Source organism: Cherax quadricarinatus, chromosome 31 (assembly GCF_038502225.1).
Source record: "Cherax quadricarinatus isolate ZL_2023a chromosome 31, ASM3850222v1, whole genome shotgun sequence".
NCBI lineage: Eukaryota > Metazoa > Arthropoda > Malacostraca > Decapoda > Parastacidae > Cherax > Cherax quadricarinatus.
In genome coordinates, this window is record NC_091322.1 from 29743563 (window position 1) to 29763473 (window position 19911).

The 19911-nt window shown below is 38.7% G+C and overlaps 1 protein-coding gene across 1 annotated transcript in view; it reads right to left on the reverse strand.

Moving 5' to 3' along the window:
* Positions 1 to 19911, reverse strand: part of LOC128696907 (uncharacterized) — a 145286-nt gene that overhangs the window by 20146 nt on the left and 105229 nt on the right. Inside the window, exons 2-6 of the mRNA XM_053788339.2 lie at positions 9834 to 10240; positions 9187 to 9357; positions 8787 to 9039; positions 5396 to 5518; positions 125 to 235 (exon numbers count right to left, since the gene is read on the reverse strand). Of these exons, the coding sequence (XP_053644314.1) occupies positions 125 to 235; positions 5396 to 5518; positions 8787 to 9039; positions 9187 to 9357; positions 9834 to 10229 (1054 nt within the window). The 5' untranslated portion in view covers positions 10230 to 10240. The remainder of the gene's footprint in view (positions 1 to 124; positions 236 to 5395; positions 5519 to 8786; positions 9040 to 9186; positions 9358 to 9833; positions 10241 to 19911) is intronic.

Genomic DNA, 19911 nt, shown 5'->3' on the forward strand with positions numbered 1-19911 from the left:
TTCGTGCCCTGAAAGGTATCATAAGCACAGAACAATATTCAAGCCATGAGACCACCAGTGATTTGAAAAGTATCATTAATTATATTACTCTACCTGTTCTTTGACTGTCTTTTATAAGGCTCACCTGAGGTATTAGAAGTTGAAGTTGATGTACTAAATTTGTTTGAAGAGGTTACTGAGGAGGGTGGAGTAGCTACATCTGTGTCAATAGAGCCAAGGTCCATATCAGCAAGAACTGTTGGATGGGGGGAGAGAAAACGGGTGCAGTTTTATAAATTGAATTACTGACTATTCAACAGTATTTTTTGTTAACACACCGCTGTCTCCCACCAAGGCAGGATGACCCTAAAAAGAAGAAATATAAGTTTTTTTCATTTTTACATTTAGTAATTTACACAGAGGAGGTTACTAGCTCCTTGCTCCCAGCACTTAAGTCACCTCCTACAACATGCATTGCTTATGGACAGAGGATTCTTCTCCACTTCCTCATGGAGTTAATCAACAAAGTTATAATATAAAAATACTTTTACAGACTGACAGCCTCAGTGCTATGCAAAACATTTATTCACTAATCTTTAACATTAATGGAAAAAATATCTTTATATCCTTAAGAGAAAGCTATACTGTACACAGTACAATACCTTTACACCTAAAACATATGAGCAATGTAAAATTATGAATTATGCCTAATGTTATGGTGCTACATAAAAACCTGGAATTTCTCAAGAAAGCTATACTGAATATAATAGCACCTTTAAATCTATAACCTATAAGCAATGTGAAATTGTAAATCACATCTACTGTGCTACATAAAAACTGGGACTTCTCATTTTCTTTCAATGTGGTGTGGCAGTACAGTACTAACAAAGATGTATTTGCTAAAAATGTCTTGGAGCTGAGATATTTATGCATTTTTATTTTCATTTATCTGGATCACTTTATGATCCCAAAGAAGTTGAAAACTTTATTATTTATTTTTATTATCACACCGGCCGATTCCCACCAAGGCAGGGTGGCCCGAAAAAGAAAAACTTTCACCATCATTCACTCCATCACTGTCTTGCCAGAAGGGTGCTTTACACTACAGTTTTTAAACTGCAACATTAACACCCCTCCTTCAGAGTGCAGGCACTGTACTTCCCATCTCCAGGACTCAAGTCCGGCCTGCCGGTTTCCCTGAATCCCTTCATAAATGTTACTTTGCTCACACTCCAACAGCACGTCAAGTATTAAAAACCATTTGTCTCCATTCACTCCTATCAAACACGCTCACGCATGCCTGCTGGAAGTCCAAGCCCCTCGCACACAAAACCTCCTTTACCCCCTCCCTCCAACCCTTCCTAGGCCGACCCCTACCCCGCCTTCCTTCCACTACAGACTGATACACTCTTGAAGTCATTCTCTTTCGCTCCATTCTCTCTACATGTCCGAACCACCTCAACAACCCTTCCTCAGCCCTCTGGACAACAGTTTTGGTAATCCCGCACCTCCTCCTAACTTCCAAACTACGAATTCTCTGCATTATATTCACACCACACATTGCCCTCAGACATGACATCTCCACTGCCTCCAGCCTTCTCCTCGCTGCAACATTCATCACCCACGCTTCACACCCATATAAGAGCGTTGGTAAAACTATACTCTCATACATTCCCCTCTTTGCCTCCAAGGACAAAGTTCTTTGTCTCCACAGACTCCTAAGTGCACCACTCACTCTTTTTCCCTCATCAATTCTATGATTCACCTCATCTTTCATAGACCCATCCGCTGACACGTCCACTCCCAAATATCTGAATACGTTCACCTCCTCCATAGTCTCTCCCTCCAATCTGATATTCAATCTTTCATCACCTAATCTTTTTGTTATCCTCATAACCTTACTCTTTCTTGTATTCACCTTTAATTTCCTTCTTTTGCACACCCTACCAAATTCATCCACCAATCTCTGCAACTTCTCTTCAGAATCTCCCAAGAGCACAGTGTCATCAGCAAAGAGCAGCTGTGACAACTCCCACTTTGTGTGTGATTCTTTATCTTTTAACTCCACGCCTCTTGCCAAGACCCTCGCATTTACTTCTCTTACAACCCCATCTATAAATATATTAAACAACCACGGTGACATCACACATCCTAGCCAATATTAAACCTACAGTACCAATGTTATTACAAATGGTTGAAGAGAGTACTATATGCACAAGCAGTGATATGCTTGCATAGCAAAACATAATATACTAAATCTGTTTTTGAGTTTAAGACCTTAAAAAATGTACAAATTATATTATATATGAAAAAAACAGACATTGTACAAGCAACGCCTGATAAGAATGAATACCCAACTTGATTAATTTTTGAACCTAGACTATAAAAACTATCTTCCCTAAGTAATAGGCACCAATAAGTTACCATAAATGACACTGTCTCTCTCTCCTATACTCCTAATTAAAATTTGTGTTGACCATCTCCTGTTCCTTAAAACTGCACTGTATATTAATGAGCTTCCTAACTGCCACCCATTACTTCTCACTAATACTTTTCGCTAATGATATTACAATTGTCTTCTCAAGCACTGAACAAATCTAGTTAATGAGTAATCTCATTAATAAACTCCTTAAATAAATTAATAAATAGAGAAAACTAAAAAAACACAATTAAGAAAAATCTTATTATTTATAAGTAGACCACTTAATTAACCCTTTCAGGGTTAAGAGGCCAAATTTCAAAGTGTGCACCAGTGTCCAAGAATTGTCAAAAAATAATTCTGTTATTTTTACTTATGAAATGGTAGAGAATCTTTTTCTGAAGGTAATAAAACAAAAGGTACGAAATTTTATGGAAAACTGACGAAATTATGCTCTCGCAAATTTTGGTGTGTCAGCGATATTTACGCATCGGCGATTTTGCCGACTTTGACTCCCATTTTAGGCCAATTACATTATTCCAGTCGACCAAATTCTTAGCTATTTCACTAATATTACTTCTATTCTATCGATTGAGCACAAGAAATCGCCAAGTCAACTGTTTCAACTACAAAATAAAGTGATCAGAAATTGGTAATTTGGCCAATTTAATGCAAAGTTCTAAATATTCCAGTTTCAAAATAGGGTCCAGAATAAACAATGCAGGCATTCCTGGCACTAAACTAACATTTCCTCTATTCATTAGTTACGTTTTCAGGCTTTACAAATGAATTTCATTTTTATTTTTTATTCACATAATGAATTTTTATTCAAACCAAAAAATAGAAGATATACTGTTATGCAATATTGTAATAATTGTATAAATATTATCACCACATTTGTGAACGTATATTAGACCCACCAGCTGGTGTGTATTAGGCGTGAGGTCATTTGTTTACTCTTGAACATCGGCAAAAATTTAACATTTCCGCTACTTTGAGCTCAGTTTCAAGCCATTTTCAGTGCTAAACTAATCAAAATCATCTCTGTTTCTGTAATATATCTTCCATTCTATCAAATGAGACTAAGAAATCACAAATACTGTACAACTATAAAAAAAATACGAAAAAACAGTGCAAAGTCGCTCTTTTAATTGAAAATTACGGTCTCAGTTTTTTCTTTCATTATGCACTGTGTGCTGCAGGATTTGTTTTATGCAGTGCACACATACCACATAGATGTATTCTCTCAGATCTAGGCCTAAATTTACTGCTTACAGCTTATCAGAGTGAGCTGAGCTCATGGCGTGGATCTATGGTTTGGACCCTCAACGTAAAACCGTAGATCTATGGCACGGACCCTGAAAGGGTTAACCCTTTGACTGTTTCAGTCCTACATATACATCTTACGAGCCACCGTGTTTGACGTATATATACTCATAAATTCTAGCAGCTTCAAATCAAGCAGGAGAAAGCTGGTAGGCCCACATATGAGAGAATGGGTCTGTGTGGTCAGTGTGCACCATATAAAAAAATCCTGCAGCACGCAATGTATAATGAGAAAAAAAAAAACGACCGTTTTTTTTTATTAAAATGCCGAATTTGTGGTACATTTTCGTATAATATTTATGGTTGTATTCTTGTTTTCATGGTCTCATTTGATAGAATGGAAAACATATTATAGAAACAGAGGTGATATTGATTGGTTTTACTATGAAAAGAACTTTTAAATGGAGCTCAAATTAGGGGAAATGTTTGATTTTTGCCGATGTTCAAAAGTAAACAAATGATGTCATTGTCCAATAAATGTCCAACTAGCCATTCTAATATGCAGTCATGAATGGGTTGACATTATTTATACAATTATTACAATATTGCAGTAGTCTGCATAACAGTAAATCTTCTATTTTTTGTTTAAATAAAAATTCAAAATAGAAAGCAAGAGTAATATCAGAGGGGCCTGGAGATGTGACTGATGAACAAAGAAAATGTTGTTTTAGAACCAGGAATGTCTGCAATATTCATTCTGGACCCTATTTTGAAATTGGCATATTTTTTAATATGCGTGAAATTGGCCAAATTGCAGATTTTTGACCACGTTTTTGGGTAGTTGAAATCTGTAAATGGGCAGTTTCTTGTACTCAATTGATAGAACAAATGGAGTTCTAAAGAAATAGCTCTGAGTTTGGTCAACTGGAAGAATGGAATTACTGATAATAGGGCTCAAAGTGGGCAAAATTGCCGATTCGTAAATATCGCCAAGGTCGCTAACTTTGCGAGAGCATAATTCTATAAGTTTTCCATCAAATTTCGTTCTTTTGATGTCATTAAAATTGGGAAAAGATTCTCAATCATTTCATAAGAAAAATAATTTTTTTTTTTCGGAAATTTTGCGACACCAAGAGACAACTCAGGATTTGGGGTTGCGACAGTCAGGGGGTTAAAAAACTTCTAGAATAAATAGCACTAAAAAATTAAATTCAACATCCACAGTCATATATACAAAAAAAAAAATATATAAAATTCAACAGACATATTTTTGAAACTGCTATGCATCCAGTAAATCTTTACCCTTAAATGTACTACTCCCTGAGCAATCCTTATATAACTCACATATATTTGTTTAGGCATTTCAAAAACCAACAATTATGGTATTTTTAGACAATAAAAATCTGTCATTATCACCATTAACCAATTTCTACCTTAAACAATACACTTCTACCCAGTATTACTAGTCCAAATTAATATGAAAATAAACATTGATACAGTAATGTAAGAAGAGCTGTGCCTTTTGAAAATCTAAGTACTGTACAGTACCTTTCAAATGTATATTTTTACATTAAACATTAAAAAAATAATGTTTAATGTGAAAATATACATTTGAAATGTAATAATTATTCTTTTTTTATTAAAACACTGGCCATTTCCCACTGAGGCAGGGTGACCCAAAAAAAGAACAAACACTTTCATCATCATTCACTCCATCAATAAATTTCTCACGGGAAAATCGATGGTGTCGAGTAAGAACCCGAGCACTGCTACCACCAGGAGAGTCATCACAGACTGCATCACAAAGTCTTGTAATCTCTGGAGTTGACCCACTTAGACTATACTGTATACCACCTGGAATTATAAATACACAATCAGCAAAAATTTTAAGCAGGTCTCTTAATTATAGAGCTTAATGGAATATAATATAGCAGTACAGAGGTACAGTAGGGCCCCGCTTTACGGCGTTCTGCTAATACAGACATTTCAAATTATGACCAAAATTCTCTATACGGCTCCCCCCACCTGACTTTCTAATATGGTCACCATGCCCCACCTGGTTTGTTTACATTTTCTGTGAGCTCTGCGAGCACTGCGTCTCTCCATTATGTCTGGAAACTTTGCAAAATTTCAAGTGTTTTAAAGCTATGTCATATTTTATATATATACTCTGATATTTATGTGTACCTGTACCTAAATAAACTTACATACTGTGTAGGCATGCAGGTACACATTAAAATCACTAAGAGTGTCATATTAGTCTTGAGGACGCCATAATAATAATGATAATACACAATAATAATCACTCTGAGGTGCATTAAATTTCATATACGTATTACATTAATATAAACATTTTCATTAATCCATCTATGATATCTTTTTCAAAATTATATAATAAACATGCTACATAACATATAAACATGATAAATACACTCCACAGTAGAATAAATTAATATAAATATGAGATGTTACATATATGAACCAAAACCAGATGCGTTCATCTATTTGTTTACATAACTCCGCATCTCTCTCCTCTCTCATTTACTCATTCTCTCTCTCATTTATTCATTTTTACCTCATTTACTCACCTCTCACCCTATATTAAGACCAAATATTTTAAGGTAAGTAATGAGTGTACTGTATATGCATTTTATTGCTCCAGGGCACTTTAAATGCCAGAGTATATTGCATGTGGGTGGTGTGGCCTGGCTGGCTACCATACCTCCTATACCTGACTTCCTACAAATAAATACTACTCACCTCTCACCCTACATTAAGACTACAAATATTTTAAGGTAAGTAATGAATATACTGTATATGCATTTTATCGCTCTGGAGTACTTTAAATGTCGTAGTATATTACTTGTGGGTAGGGTAGGCTGGCCTGGCTGGCTACCATACCTAGCACACTTGACTTCCTACAGATAAATACAATGGTACCTCGGGTTACAAACTTAATTCATTCCAGAAGGCTGTTCGAGTGCCGATACCGAACGAATTTGTTCCCATAAGGAATAATGTAAATTAGATTAATCCATTTCAGACCCCCAGAAATACACTTACAAAAGCACTCACAAAAATACACTTACATAACTGTTCGAGCTGGGAGCTGTTCGTGTGCCAAGGTATTGCTGTTCGTGTGCCGAGGTACCACTGGACTACTCACCTCTCACCCTACATTAAGACTACAAATATTTTAAGGTAAATAATGAGTGTACTGTATTTAACTTTTTATTGTTTTTAATGCCTAGTTCTACTGCTAACAAGTGTAAACTTGTTATCTGACATTTATATGCATTTATAATTGGAAAAAATGGCATTCTGCTTTCTGGTGATGTCCGCTTTCCGGCGGTAGCCTGGAACCTAACCTGCCGTGTAAGTGGGGCCCTATTGTATATATTTATATACTGTAGAGATTAGTGGGTATTTAAAGGAGTACACTGTATATTAATACAGCAGACAGTGTTTGAGTAAAGGAGTATACAGTATCATGGTAGTCAGTGGCTGAGCAGGGCAATTAATAAAATAACACAGCTAAAAAAATGTAAAGTGATATTAACTACTCTCCAAAAAATATCTCCATAACTCACTGGTTATTCAGTACTTTGAGCATATGAAGTTGCTAAGATCATTAGAATTTACAATCTTTAGTAATTTGCTATACTCATTACCACCTTGATGATATCATGACTAATTTTTTGTTATATTACAGAAATAACTTCAGTATTAACCCACAATTTGTGGAGGGAACTTTAGATAATATTTTGATTAGTCTTGGACCATTGTGTCAAATCTTGATAATAATCCAGGATGGACCAAAATGTCACCTGAAGTTTTCTCTTCAAATTGTGAGTTAACAATGAAATGTTTCGGTCAAAGTATTTTGACTTAGTCAGCATAGCAATGCAAACTAAACATTTCAAAGTCCTTTAGTTGCATTCCACAAGCCATATTCATAATCCATTTTACATCATAGGCAATAAGTCATATTACACAAAACCATCACAATGTTGTTAAAAATTTCCAGGGAAGGTGGTGGTTATATAATTTCATCTAAGGAAAGGGAAGGACTAAATTGGCCCCAGTCCTCATATCAAGAGCCCTTCACTAAGAACACAGAAGCCCCCATGAAAACATATGACTGTAAATCAAAGCAGCAAGAGAGACAAGGTATTGCTACCTTAATTCACTGAAAAAAACTATGGAATAAAACAGTGAGGGAGCAGAGCACTATTTTAGGCTTAGTACAATACTATGGGCTTAGTGTAATTTTTATGAATAAATACTTCTATAAAAATTTAGGACTGACAGCATATATAAAAAAAATAGAAGATACTAGGTGTGTGAAAACACAGTGCACTGCCAGCATTACATGGTTATTATTCACTATATGAATTGGCAATAGTCAACTCACAGAATATTGAGAAAGAATAAGGTTTGAACTTTGCACCGAGAGGCTGAGGATATCAGTGAGGTAAGATCATGGAAATAATAAGATAATAACTTTTCTCTGGATTTTATGAACATTTTCGTTAGAAAGATTTTCCCTTAGATGCAAGGGCACTGCTAAGTTCAAATAGAACGATGAATTGAAATACATAACTAAAACAAAATATCTAAACCTTAAAAAAAAAAAAAAAGGAATGCCCAACTTCTGTGAGGCAGTCTTAGCCTTCAAGTCCTGATGGGAACAAAATATTTAGATCAAACTTTTATTTAGAGAGTGTTCCACCCCTCTAAGAACAGTACAGACTCTCCTCACTTAGTGATGTACTCGTTTACTGATGACTCAGACGTACGACAGGCTCTCTGACCAGGATGCATACCTAAATAATGTACATTAGAGCTGATTTCCTCTATTCTGTTTATTACAATGTACAGTACACTGCTGTATAAACATTTAAACACGTACCAGAAATGTTATAAATGATGCAAAAGTGACATAAAACAATATCAAAGATAGTTAGCACTAACCCACTACCATTATAGTATGCTCCTCACTTAGTGACGAATTCGTTTACCGACGTGGTCTTAGGAACGAAACTCTGTCATTAAGTGAAAAGAGGATGTATACCATAAGTGACAAATGAAGTGAATAAAAGGCTTTTTGACAGGTTCCTACCTGATTTTGCTGGAGGTGTGGTATCTAAGTTGTTATTAGTGGTATTGTTCAGGTGTGTAGTGGAAGTACCACGACGGAGAGCACTGCGGCGAAGGCGTGAGGCACTAGTAGCTTCAAGTAATAGTCTGTACCACTGATCCAAACCTGATTTGGCTCTCAGCAATACACGTCCTTCACGGGGTAAAGATAACGCTAAAGCAGGACCACCACGACGATCCTGCCACTCTACACACTCAACACAGGCTAGGTTGACCTAAAACATGAATTTTGGATCAAATATGTTTTTGTACCCATGTTTCATACTTTATTTCAGTTCACTTGTATACTGCTTCAAATAGTTATACAATATAGCATTCAACTGAGATATAACATCATAGTTTAACCATAAATTTGTTCCTACCTTGAATATAAAAGATCCCATTTCAGAATATTTGGTAGAACCTCTCCTGAAACATGCAAGGTAATCTCTGGTGAGAACAAAATAACGCTCCTTCCAGCGTGAGAAGAGGCGGTCTCGAGCCTGGAGCAAGACACCTTTGCGTAAGGCTGGAACAGACACAATCCCATCATCCTGCAAAGAGGCAATACATTATATACTGTATATTAACTGATAGTACTGTATAACATTTTAATTTCAAGTGAGGTTTAGTGCATTTTCCCATTCTATGTAATTAAGTCAGTATATCAAGGAGCATTATTATTAGATCAAAAGTATATTGCTTTAGTTTTGTTAAGCATACATATTCCCTTTATCACTACCACATAAATCTTTGATGCCATATACTCACTTGGGAATTTTCTTTCCTTAAGCTTTAGTAAATGAACCATACTATATAGTATATTACTGTGATTCCCTTCATTGAGAGGGTCCTGAATACTGGAGAAAAGATTCTGACCCAAGAAACTGGAGCTATTCTCCCTTTCCTTGGATTAAACCTGATTACATTTCATTCCTCAAGACACTGTAAGACCCTTAAGAGTTTAATACTTCCCTATAAAAAGTTAATTAATATACTGTAATTACAGGATTGCAAGACAATACAGCACCTGGTCATGTTCGGGTGTTGAAGGCCTGAGGGAGTGTTGAGAGAGGGAAGAGATGGAGCGGATAAGGACATGTGGTGGTGTGTACATCAGCTGAGAGTCAATTCCACTGGATGTACTCCTGGGGGGTGTGGCTGGGGCAGGCTTACTGCAGCTACTGGGTTTACTGCAGTTGCTAGATTTATTACACGTGCTGGGCCTACTGCAGTTGCTAGGTTTACTGCAGCTGCTAGGCTTACTGCAATTATTGGGTTTGGTGGTGCTGCTGGGTTTGCTACTAACACTGTTTTTGGTACCTCCATTTGTTTTTGTCACCCCATTGGTTTTACCACCATTACCTCCACCATTAGACCCTTTTCCCTCTCCACCATTGCCATTTCCAGAGTTTTCCACCAGCATTTTGTATCAACCTGGAAAACAAAAAAAAGATAAAATCTTCTAAGAAAGCAAAAGTTATTCTATATGCAGAACCCAAAATTAACAAGAGAGTGATTATCAAATGGTATACAATTCCGACAGGTTGGTAGATAAGACACATAGGCAACATTTAGGTAACTTTATTCCGAAATGTTTCGCCTACACAGTAGGCTTCTTCAGTCGAGTACAGAAAGTAGGCGGGAGCAGTAGAGATGTGAAGACGATGTAATCAGTCCATCACCCTTGAGGTCGTAGATTTGAGGTTGTCAGTCCCTCAGCCTGGAGAAGTTCTGTTCCAAAGTCTGGAACTAACTGAAGATCAAGCAACAGTGTTGAGACTTAAATACTGTCAGAAGGAGAGGTGAAGAGTAGTAGTAGTGAGAATGTAGCCACTGAGAGGTCATGTCCCTCTCAGATCAAACAGTTCTCACTTGAAAAAGTTGTCCAAGGTGTTTTCTCTTCTGTACTAAGATGCCATTGTGTTGCAGTGTCTGACAGAGTGATTATCAAATGGTATACAATACCGACAGGTTGGTAGATAAGACACATAGGCAACATTTAGGCAACTTTATTCCGAAACGTTTCGCCTACACAGTAGGCTTCTTCTTCTTTCCCGCCTAGCAACATCTCTAGGTAGCATTCAGGTACATAATACAATAACTTTAAAAAATGCTGAAAAACATTATGTATACAGCATTTTGACAAAATCATACTTGTCTACAAAATCCTATTGAGCCCTGTCTACTGAGAGTTTGGCAAGAGGATGGTACCCACATATGGGAGGGATTTATAAAAAAAAAGTTTCCTCTGGAATGAGAAATAGGAACAATAGTGTCTATTAGGTCAATCCTGGAGTATACCCAGTGGGCATAACAAGGGTCAATGCCCCCATGGCCCAGTCCATGACCAGGCCTTGCAGTGGCTCAGAGCCTGATCAACCAGGCTGTTACTGCTGGCCACACGTAAACCAACGTACAAATCACATCCCAGCTGGTCTGGTACTGACCAGCCAGGCTGTGGTTTTCGATCTTTACTACCAAAACTTTAACCACATCATTTAAGGTGTTAAGAAGTTCTGAGCATATGAGTGACTCACTGACATACAGGCCAATCCCCCCTTGTTGCCTGTTCTTTCTGTCACATCTGAATAAGTTGTACCCTGGGATCCTTATTTCGTTGTTAAAGTGATCCTTTGTGTAGGTCTCTGTGAAAGCTGTACACATTGCATTTGACTCTGTGAGGAGTCCACTGATGAAAGGCATTTTGTTGTTTGTTGATGGCTTTAGACCCCTGTATATTTGCAAATACTGATGGTATGTGTGGGGGCTTTATCTGGCACTAATATCAGTTGTTCTGGAGTGGGGTCCACTGGCTGTGCCTCCACTCCAGTAGTGATCCGAGGTGGTGCAGTATTTATGTCATTTCTTGCCAGCATTTTTTCCCCTTCCTGGCACTAAAAAATCTCTTCTCTGGAGTAAGTTGTGACTATCCTGGTTTGTTTCCCATGGTTTGAATGAGGTGTACCTTCTTGTGTCCTTTAAGTGGTGTGCCTGACAGTATGTGAAAGAAATTCGAAATATTTCTTTTCATATGTCAAAAACAAGGCAAATACCATATCTAGTATTGGGTCCTTACTCAGACAGGATGGGACTTATACAGATGACAACAAGGAAATAAGTGAAATACTGAAATCCCAGTACGACTCTGTGTTTAGTGAGCCACTAATCAGTCTGAGGATCGACAATCCAAATGATTTCATGAATGAGCCTCAAAACTCCATCAATGTATGCCAGATTTCCAACATTACCCTAACTCCGATAGACTTTGAAAAAGCCATTGAAAACATGCTCATGCACTCAGCCCCAGGCCCAGACTCGTGGAACTCTGTGTTCATTAAGAACTGCAAGAAACCCCTCTCACGTGCCCTAAGTATACTATGGAGAAGGAGCTTACACATGGGTGAAATTCCAGTCACTTAAAACAACGGATACAGCCCCACTCCATAAAGGTGGCAGCAAAGCAGTAGCTAAGAGCTATAGACCAATAGCTGTAACGTCCCACATCATAAAAATCTTTGAAAGGGTGCTAAGAAGCATGATTGCAAACCACCTGGATTCCCAAACACTGCACAATCCAGGGCAACATGGGTTCAGGGCAAATCTCTCCTGCCTCTCACAACTACTGGATCACTATGATATGGCCTTGGATGCACTGGAAGAAAAACAGAATGCGGATGTAGTATACACAAGACTTTGCAAAAGCATTTGACAAGTGCGATCATGGCGTAATAGCGCACAAAATACGTGCTAAAGGAATAACTGGGAAAGTGGGGAGATGGATCTTCAACTTCTTAACCAATCGAACACAAAGAGTAGTGGTCAACAGAGTTAAATCGGAGGCTGCCATAGTGAAGAGCTCTGTTCCACAAGGCACAGTACTCGCCCCCATCCTGTTCCTCATCCTCATATCAGACACAGACAGAGATGTAATCCACAGCACTGTATCATCCTTTGCAGACGATTCTAGGATCTGCATGAGACTGTCATCTATTGAGGACACGGTTAACCTCCAAGAAGATATAAACCAAGTTTTCCAATGGGCAACGGAAAACAATATGATGTTCAATGAGGACAAATTCCAACTACTCCGTTATGGAAAACTGGAGGAGATAATAACTAGAACAGAGTATACTACAAACTCTGGCCATACAATAGAGCGGAAATATAATGTAAGGGACCTGGGAGTAGTAATGTCTGAAGATCTCACTTTCAAGGATCACAACAGTGCCACGATCACACGTGCAAAGAAAATGATAGGATGGATAATGAGAACGTTCAAAACAAGAGATGCCAAGCCAATGATGATCCTTTTCAAATCACTTGTTCTCTCTAGGCTGGAATACTGCTGTACATTAACATCTCCATTCAAAGCAGGTGAAATTGCAGATCTAGAGAGTGTACAGAGAACCTTTACTGCAGGTGTAAGTTCTATCAAGCACCTGAACTACTGGGAACACTTGGAGGCACTTGACTTGACTTGTACTCGTTGGAATGCAGGAGAGATATATCATAATCTACACTTGGAAAATCCTAGAAGGAATGGTCCCGAATCTGCACACAGAAATCACTCCCTATGAAAGTAAAAGACTGGGCAGGCGATGCAAAATACTCCCAATTAAAAGTAAGGGCGCCATTGGTACACTAAGAGAAAACACCATAAGTGTCCAGGGCCCAAGACTATTCAACAGCCTCCCACCAAGCATAAGGGGAATTACCAATAGATCCCTGGCTGCCTTCAAGAGGGAGCTGGACAGATGCTTAAAGTCAGTGCCGGATCAGCCGGGCTGTGGTTCGTACGTTGGATTATGTGTGGCCAGCAGTAACAGCCTGGTTGATCAGGCCCTGATCCACCGGGAGGCCTGGTCGTGGACCAGGCCGCGGGGCCGTTGATCCCCGGAATAACCTCCAGGTAGATGTGTTGTAGCATTTTCTTTCATGGTCTGAGGAGAAACACATTTCAGGGTGAAATAGTTTAAAAGAAGAGTTGCATTCACCTTTGGTCATGAGGTAGCGGCATTTTTTGAGATGGTCAAAATTGCATGTCCCACCTGTTTTTCCAGATATTTCATCCCAACAGATACCCAAGGCACAGAATTTGCATAGAACTGATTTCTGTTGGCTAGAATTTTTTGTGGCTGGGTTCTCTCTTGATGCATTTTTTTCTGACTCCGCACTATTGGTGGTGGACCTCCTAGCTTAAACCCTGGCAAAGCCAGAAACCTATGCACAAAAGCCCCAGCTTGGTCAATAGGAACAGACTTTTACCCAGACCTAGCAGGAGCTGACATATGACTCCCCGATAAACTACCTAGCAGCAGGCAGTGTACCATGACAAACATCCCAGGGGGAGAAAAGAGGGTAAATTATACACTGATGTTCAAGGCACTGGACTGAAGAAGTCACTGGTTACTGTGGGCTGAGAGATAATGGAGTGGAAGGTAATCAGGTCTGACCCAAAGAAGGAGAGGGCAGGTCTAATTCCCTGGATTAATTAAGATGCCTTCACCATCATCAAGGCAACCTACATGAAGGGTAAATTTGGAAGTAAGCATTAAGCAACACAAAAGAAACTAAAGAGAAATGTATACTGAATGTGAGTTGAAATTTGTAAGAATTGCCTGCCATCTTTCGTGCTCATGAGAAAGAAAGAGAAGACCAGCAACCCTTTCAAAGTACAAAACGTTTAAATGGTTTCCGTGTCACAACCACGTGACAGGTCGGTTGCCATCTACCAACTTACTACAGTACCTGTACACCTACGCTAACAATGATGAACTGACCTGTCATGTGTAATATTATACACCCACATTAACAATTCCCACCTGTCATGTGTAACATTATATACCCACACTAACATTAGTGAGCCAGTACTCAGCTATATTAGGCTGCAGGTGCTACGTATCCAGAAACATTAGAGGGTGGATAAGTGAGGGTGGGTGTGTGAGGGGTAGATGAGTCAGGGGTGAGTGTGAGTAGATGAGTGAGTGAGTGTGGGTGAGTGTGTGAGGGTGGATGAGTGAGTGAGGGTGAATGTGTGAAGGTAGGTAAGTGGGTGAGAGAGGGTAGATGAGTTTGTGAAGGTGGATGAGTGAGGGATGGGTTAGTGTGTGAGTAGAAGAGTGTGTGAGGGTGGATGGGTGTGTGGTTCTAGGCAGCAGCTGAGGTGGATGGGTGAGGGGGCACCCACATACTTGGTCGTCTCAAAGAGAGCTTCACTTCGTGTAAACATCCTATCATCACACTCAAAATACTTGCTATAAAATACAAGCGAGTGAAGATGAGTACAAAGTAGAAGAGAAGATAGTAACATTGAAGAGCTAGGGAGGAGAGAGCCCCAGGAGGTTGACTGAGTCGCCCTGCTCACCTCAGCTGACTGAGGAGGGCGTTGAGGCCACCAGGTAATACTTGATTACTGTTACCTCTCTCACCACCACCCTTCTCTCACCTCCACCCCTCACCCCACCCATGCACCACCACCCCTCTGAAAATGAAAACGTTTATTTCCTTGCAAAGCTTACAATGTATGGTTTACATATTACAAAATATTAATTACAAAGAAAGCCACTAGCATGCCTAGGCATTTCGGGCAGACTAATACTAATTCTTACTGACTATTCTATATTGACAGGTTATGAACACCACCACCATCCCATCCCTCTCTCACCCCACCCTTTTCATTCCTCACCACCATCCCTCTGTCACCCGTCACCACAACCTAGTTCAGCGAACTCCATGCCACTCCCTCACACGCCCCTCCCGACCTTCCCCACGCACCTCCACCCTCCCTGCTCTCCTCTTCACCTCCGAGCCCCTCCCTCACCGTAACTCCCCACACCCATCCATACCCACGCCCCTTCCAACCTCCACGTCCCTTCCTCCCACACCCCTTCTTCCCCACGCCCCTTCCTCCCAACGCCGTTCCCTCAATTTCGTACAAGTTTATTGTTAAATTTATTTAGGAACATATACACATAAGTACAATTATCATACATAGTGTAAATTACCTAGGATGATTATCTTATTAACTTATTCCCACAGGGGTCTTTGTAATATCTTACTATTTAGACCTTAAATGAATCCTAACTAGTTATAAGTTTGCCTATGATACTCCAATATAGACTGTATTGTGCTAAAACAAAAGCATTCACATTGCTAAACTCACAAATTATAATGTAGTCACCTTGCCTTAATACCATAATCTGTAAGGATTTAATGTTAAGAATTAATCTAAGTCTGCCCGAAATGCCTAGCCATGCTAGGTGTCCTAGTGGCCCCCTCTGTAATTAGTATTTTATAACATGTAAACCACACAATATCCAAATCCTGTAAACTCCACATTGTAACCCTTATAGAGAATAAACTTGATTTGATTTGATAAAAGTTAAAACACCTAAGTAACTCAACTGTGTGAATATCAGTTGGGTTTGGTGCCGCAAAGTTGGCTGGTTAGATAATTCGACTGACAATCATACGATCCGATTTCGACCCCAATGGAATTAAAGGACCTCAATGGAAATAAGTCACTCTGTCTGACTTTTTTTGGGTTATCCTAAGTACTTTACACATATGCTGCTATGCATGATAATGTATGTAACTGTATTTGTGTATACCTGAATAAACTTACCTACTTAACTTACTATTTATTTGTAGCTAAGCTGTCCCTGCTCACCTAGTAGAAAAACTAGGTAACTATGTGTTAGACAACTGTTGTGGGTCGTATCCAGGGAAAATGTGTTAGAAAAATCCTTCTGGATGCTACATCCAGTGTAAGAAAACCTTGTAACTGTAAGAAAATCTTGTAATTGTTTGTAAGAAAATCTTGTAACTGTGTAAGAAAGCTTCATTACTTGCTGGAAGTAATCAAGTGCGATATGTGAATAATCTCAGTACCAAGTGATGGAAATTAAAAATATTTTTGGCTCCCTAAGAGTCGTGTATTAGTCATAACATCGCATCCAACGCATTATATTACACTCAAGTCCTTTGAAATATTTTATAGTAAGTTGGTATAGAGCCAGCATCCATGAAGGTACTAACCTTCTGTCATAAGGTTGACAGCAACCTTCCAGTCAAGTATTTCTCTTCCGTCTTAGGTATGTGGAACGGAAGCTTGTTAAAGAATTGCACTCTGGCAGGCTTGTTTTTTTTTCCCTTCCCGTATTATAATATGGAAGATTAATCTTGCACACTTGTCTCTCAGTATACACTTCCCAGTGTTTCTCAATTGTTCACATTGCTGTAATCTTTCTTTAATAATTTAGGAGGTCTGGTGTGCGAGCGAGTCGAGTGAACGATGATCCGCATAACCATTAACAAACATCCTGATAATTTCAATGATGGGGAAATAAAGATACAAGACATGTATGTATCATGACAAGAAGCCTGCATCATTCTGCCATATCACATGACGTCTTCAAATGAAGGAGCTATGTGGCATAGAGTAATGAATATTTTTTTCTTTTGTTAAATACCAATTTTCTGTAATTAATACACATATAAAGTTACTGTAGAATTTTAAGATAATACCAGCTATCAGACCTACATACAAAATAAAGCAAATCCAAAACACTTAAACAAGACAAATTTGTACACTGAAAGAACCCCTTACGAGAATGAAAGACATGGTGTATACTTGTGGTAAAATATCTTCAGTGAAGAACAGGAATGTAATAGGTATAAAGGTTTTAAGACTAATTAGGAACCTCTCCTCGAATATAAGAGGCAGTACTGATAGACATATAAAAATTTTAATGGGTAAAGATAAGTTTCTCCACGTAGTTCTTGATCAACTAGACTGTGTTGCCCTGATTACACGGTATACAGCGACCACTCAGCGAGGATGACGACACCAGCACCATGATGGGAGGGGGTGGGGAAGAACACCTGACATCACACCTGTGGATGAAGTCCTGGCCTGGCCTGGGGTGCCACGTCTATCTCTCCCTTTTAACATATCATTAATACAATATTTCGGTAAATATATTAATATCACGGGGGCACAGCTCGGTGTGTGCATGTACCCGGGAGCCAAGCATGCCCCGGGCACCAACCAACACGACCTTCTTTCATTTGCTCAGAGTTCACTCTCAACCTTCCTGTGAGCAACTCTCTCCTTTCAGTCTTATTACTTAGCTCGTTATGCTCATTTTACTTATTTGCGTAAGAAACAATTTTGCTTTAATTTTAGACTGTGATGCTCTCATTTTCAAATTGTCTCTCCGCTTTTCTTTTTCTCTCCATTTCTCTTCCATAACATAAATAAATCTTAGTACTGTAGTTAATGGATTCTTGATCCAAATAATGAGGAATAGACGCGTTATGGAACGAGATTTTATTAGGAGAATGTTTGATTTTGTTAGAACTTTTATCAAGTCACAACTTGATTAAGTTCTAACAGAGGAAAATGTTTTCCCAATAAGAACTCGTTCTGAATCTTGTCTTTTCTACACTCATTGACCTAAAAATGACCTTAATATTCGATGTTACAGTTAATGTGGTACTCACATAATGTGACAACGGATCTAGCTTCATCACTCTCATACTCTTAATCTCCTTCACAGTCTGGCCCTTATAATTCATCATTGCTACTTCCATAATTTTGGTTTCCATGTTTCCAGTCCGTCATGAGGGTCCCAGTTAATTTACCTCATCAAAGTCTCCCAGAACAGCTAATTTTACTTTAGTTCTTTCTCCTATCTTTCTTCAGTTATATACATTTTCGCTCTCTTATTTTCTTTCGTTCATCTATTGTTTGGTGGAAGCTTATACACCTTGCTAAAAATATTTCAGGATCTTCAATTGTTATTTATCCTTCTACATAAGTCTCTAAATTCTCCTGTGTTCTATTATTTCGCTTCTTCACAACTATTGGTGTTATATCATCAATAACACTCCACCTTCCACGTTCTGTCTTTCCTTCCACACTACACACAGGCACAGCCAGTTTATTATGTTTCTTGAGATTCCTTTGAATTTTCTCTCTATAATGGTTATAATGTCTGACCTTTTCTTTGTTATGATTTCCGTCGATTCCCATTTCTTTATTTTTACACCGTCTGGATTTACGTGTCAGACAGATGCGATAGTAAGAGGTTATAGAGGTGAGGTGGTAGGTTAGGATGGTTGGGGGGTGACGGGGTGAACGTGAACAATGGATTGGTGGTAGGGGGATTAATTTTGTATTTGTGAACTTGTGGTTGTTGAGTTTTTTATTTTTTTATCTAGCAAAACTGGATACATCAGCAGTGTGCTGCTACCATATTCTATATTATAGTTACACAGTGGGAACAAAAGCTAATTATGTTTCCCTGAAATATTCATTAAGGAGGATGGATTTTGTACATGGTGTTGAAACGTGTCAGCCTGAGCTGGGAGACTTCAGTAGCGCAGTGGTGCTGTCAAGGTGACGAAGAGTTTGTGGTCTGTCAGATGTAATGACAAAGATGAAAATATCATTTGCATAAAAGTAGCCTCGTCATCTTGTGTACGAATGTGTGACACAAGCCCGTATAGCAGCACATTAAACAGATTGAGTACTTCACCCTGAGGTGTACCCAGCTCAAATGACGCGCTGGTGGTACTTTTGACACCTTTGTATATGACTGAGACTTCTGTTGCTTAGGTATCCTTGGATCTAAATTAGTAGTTTCCCTCTGACACCAGAACTGATCAGTTGTTCCAAGATAGGTTCTACTGCAGTCAAGGGCAGCTCTGAGATCATTAGGAGAGAGTTGATGATGCCGTGAGAAACTGATGGAGAGTCAGCAGTGTCAGTCAGTTTCTATATTTCTCTACAACCCATCCTCCTAACAACTGTCACTTTTTCATATGGGGTTTGCAGCACATTTCTAAGTTAGGTTACAACGTTAAAAAACTATAAATAAAGACAAAAGGTGTAAAAAAATCTGCCGCGTGAACAACAACAAAAACACACACGAGCTGCCACTGCATGCAGCTCTTGTAAAATACAAATACATATAAAAATAATTTATTTCTTTTCTGCAGTATACAGGTAATATAATTTTCATGTAATAAAATATTGTTAGGCACAAAAGAAAGCTACTAGCATGCGGTGCTTGAGAGCTCAAGAGGACGAGTTGTTCTCT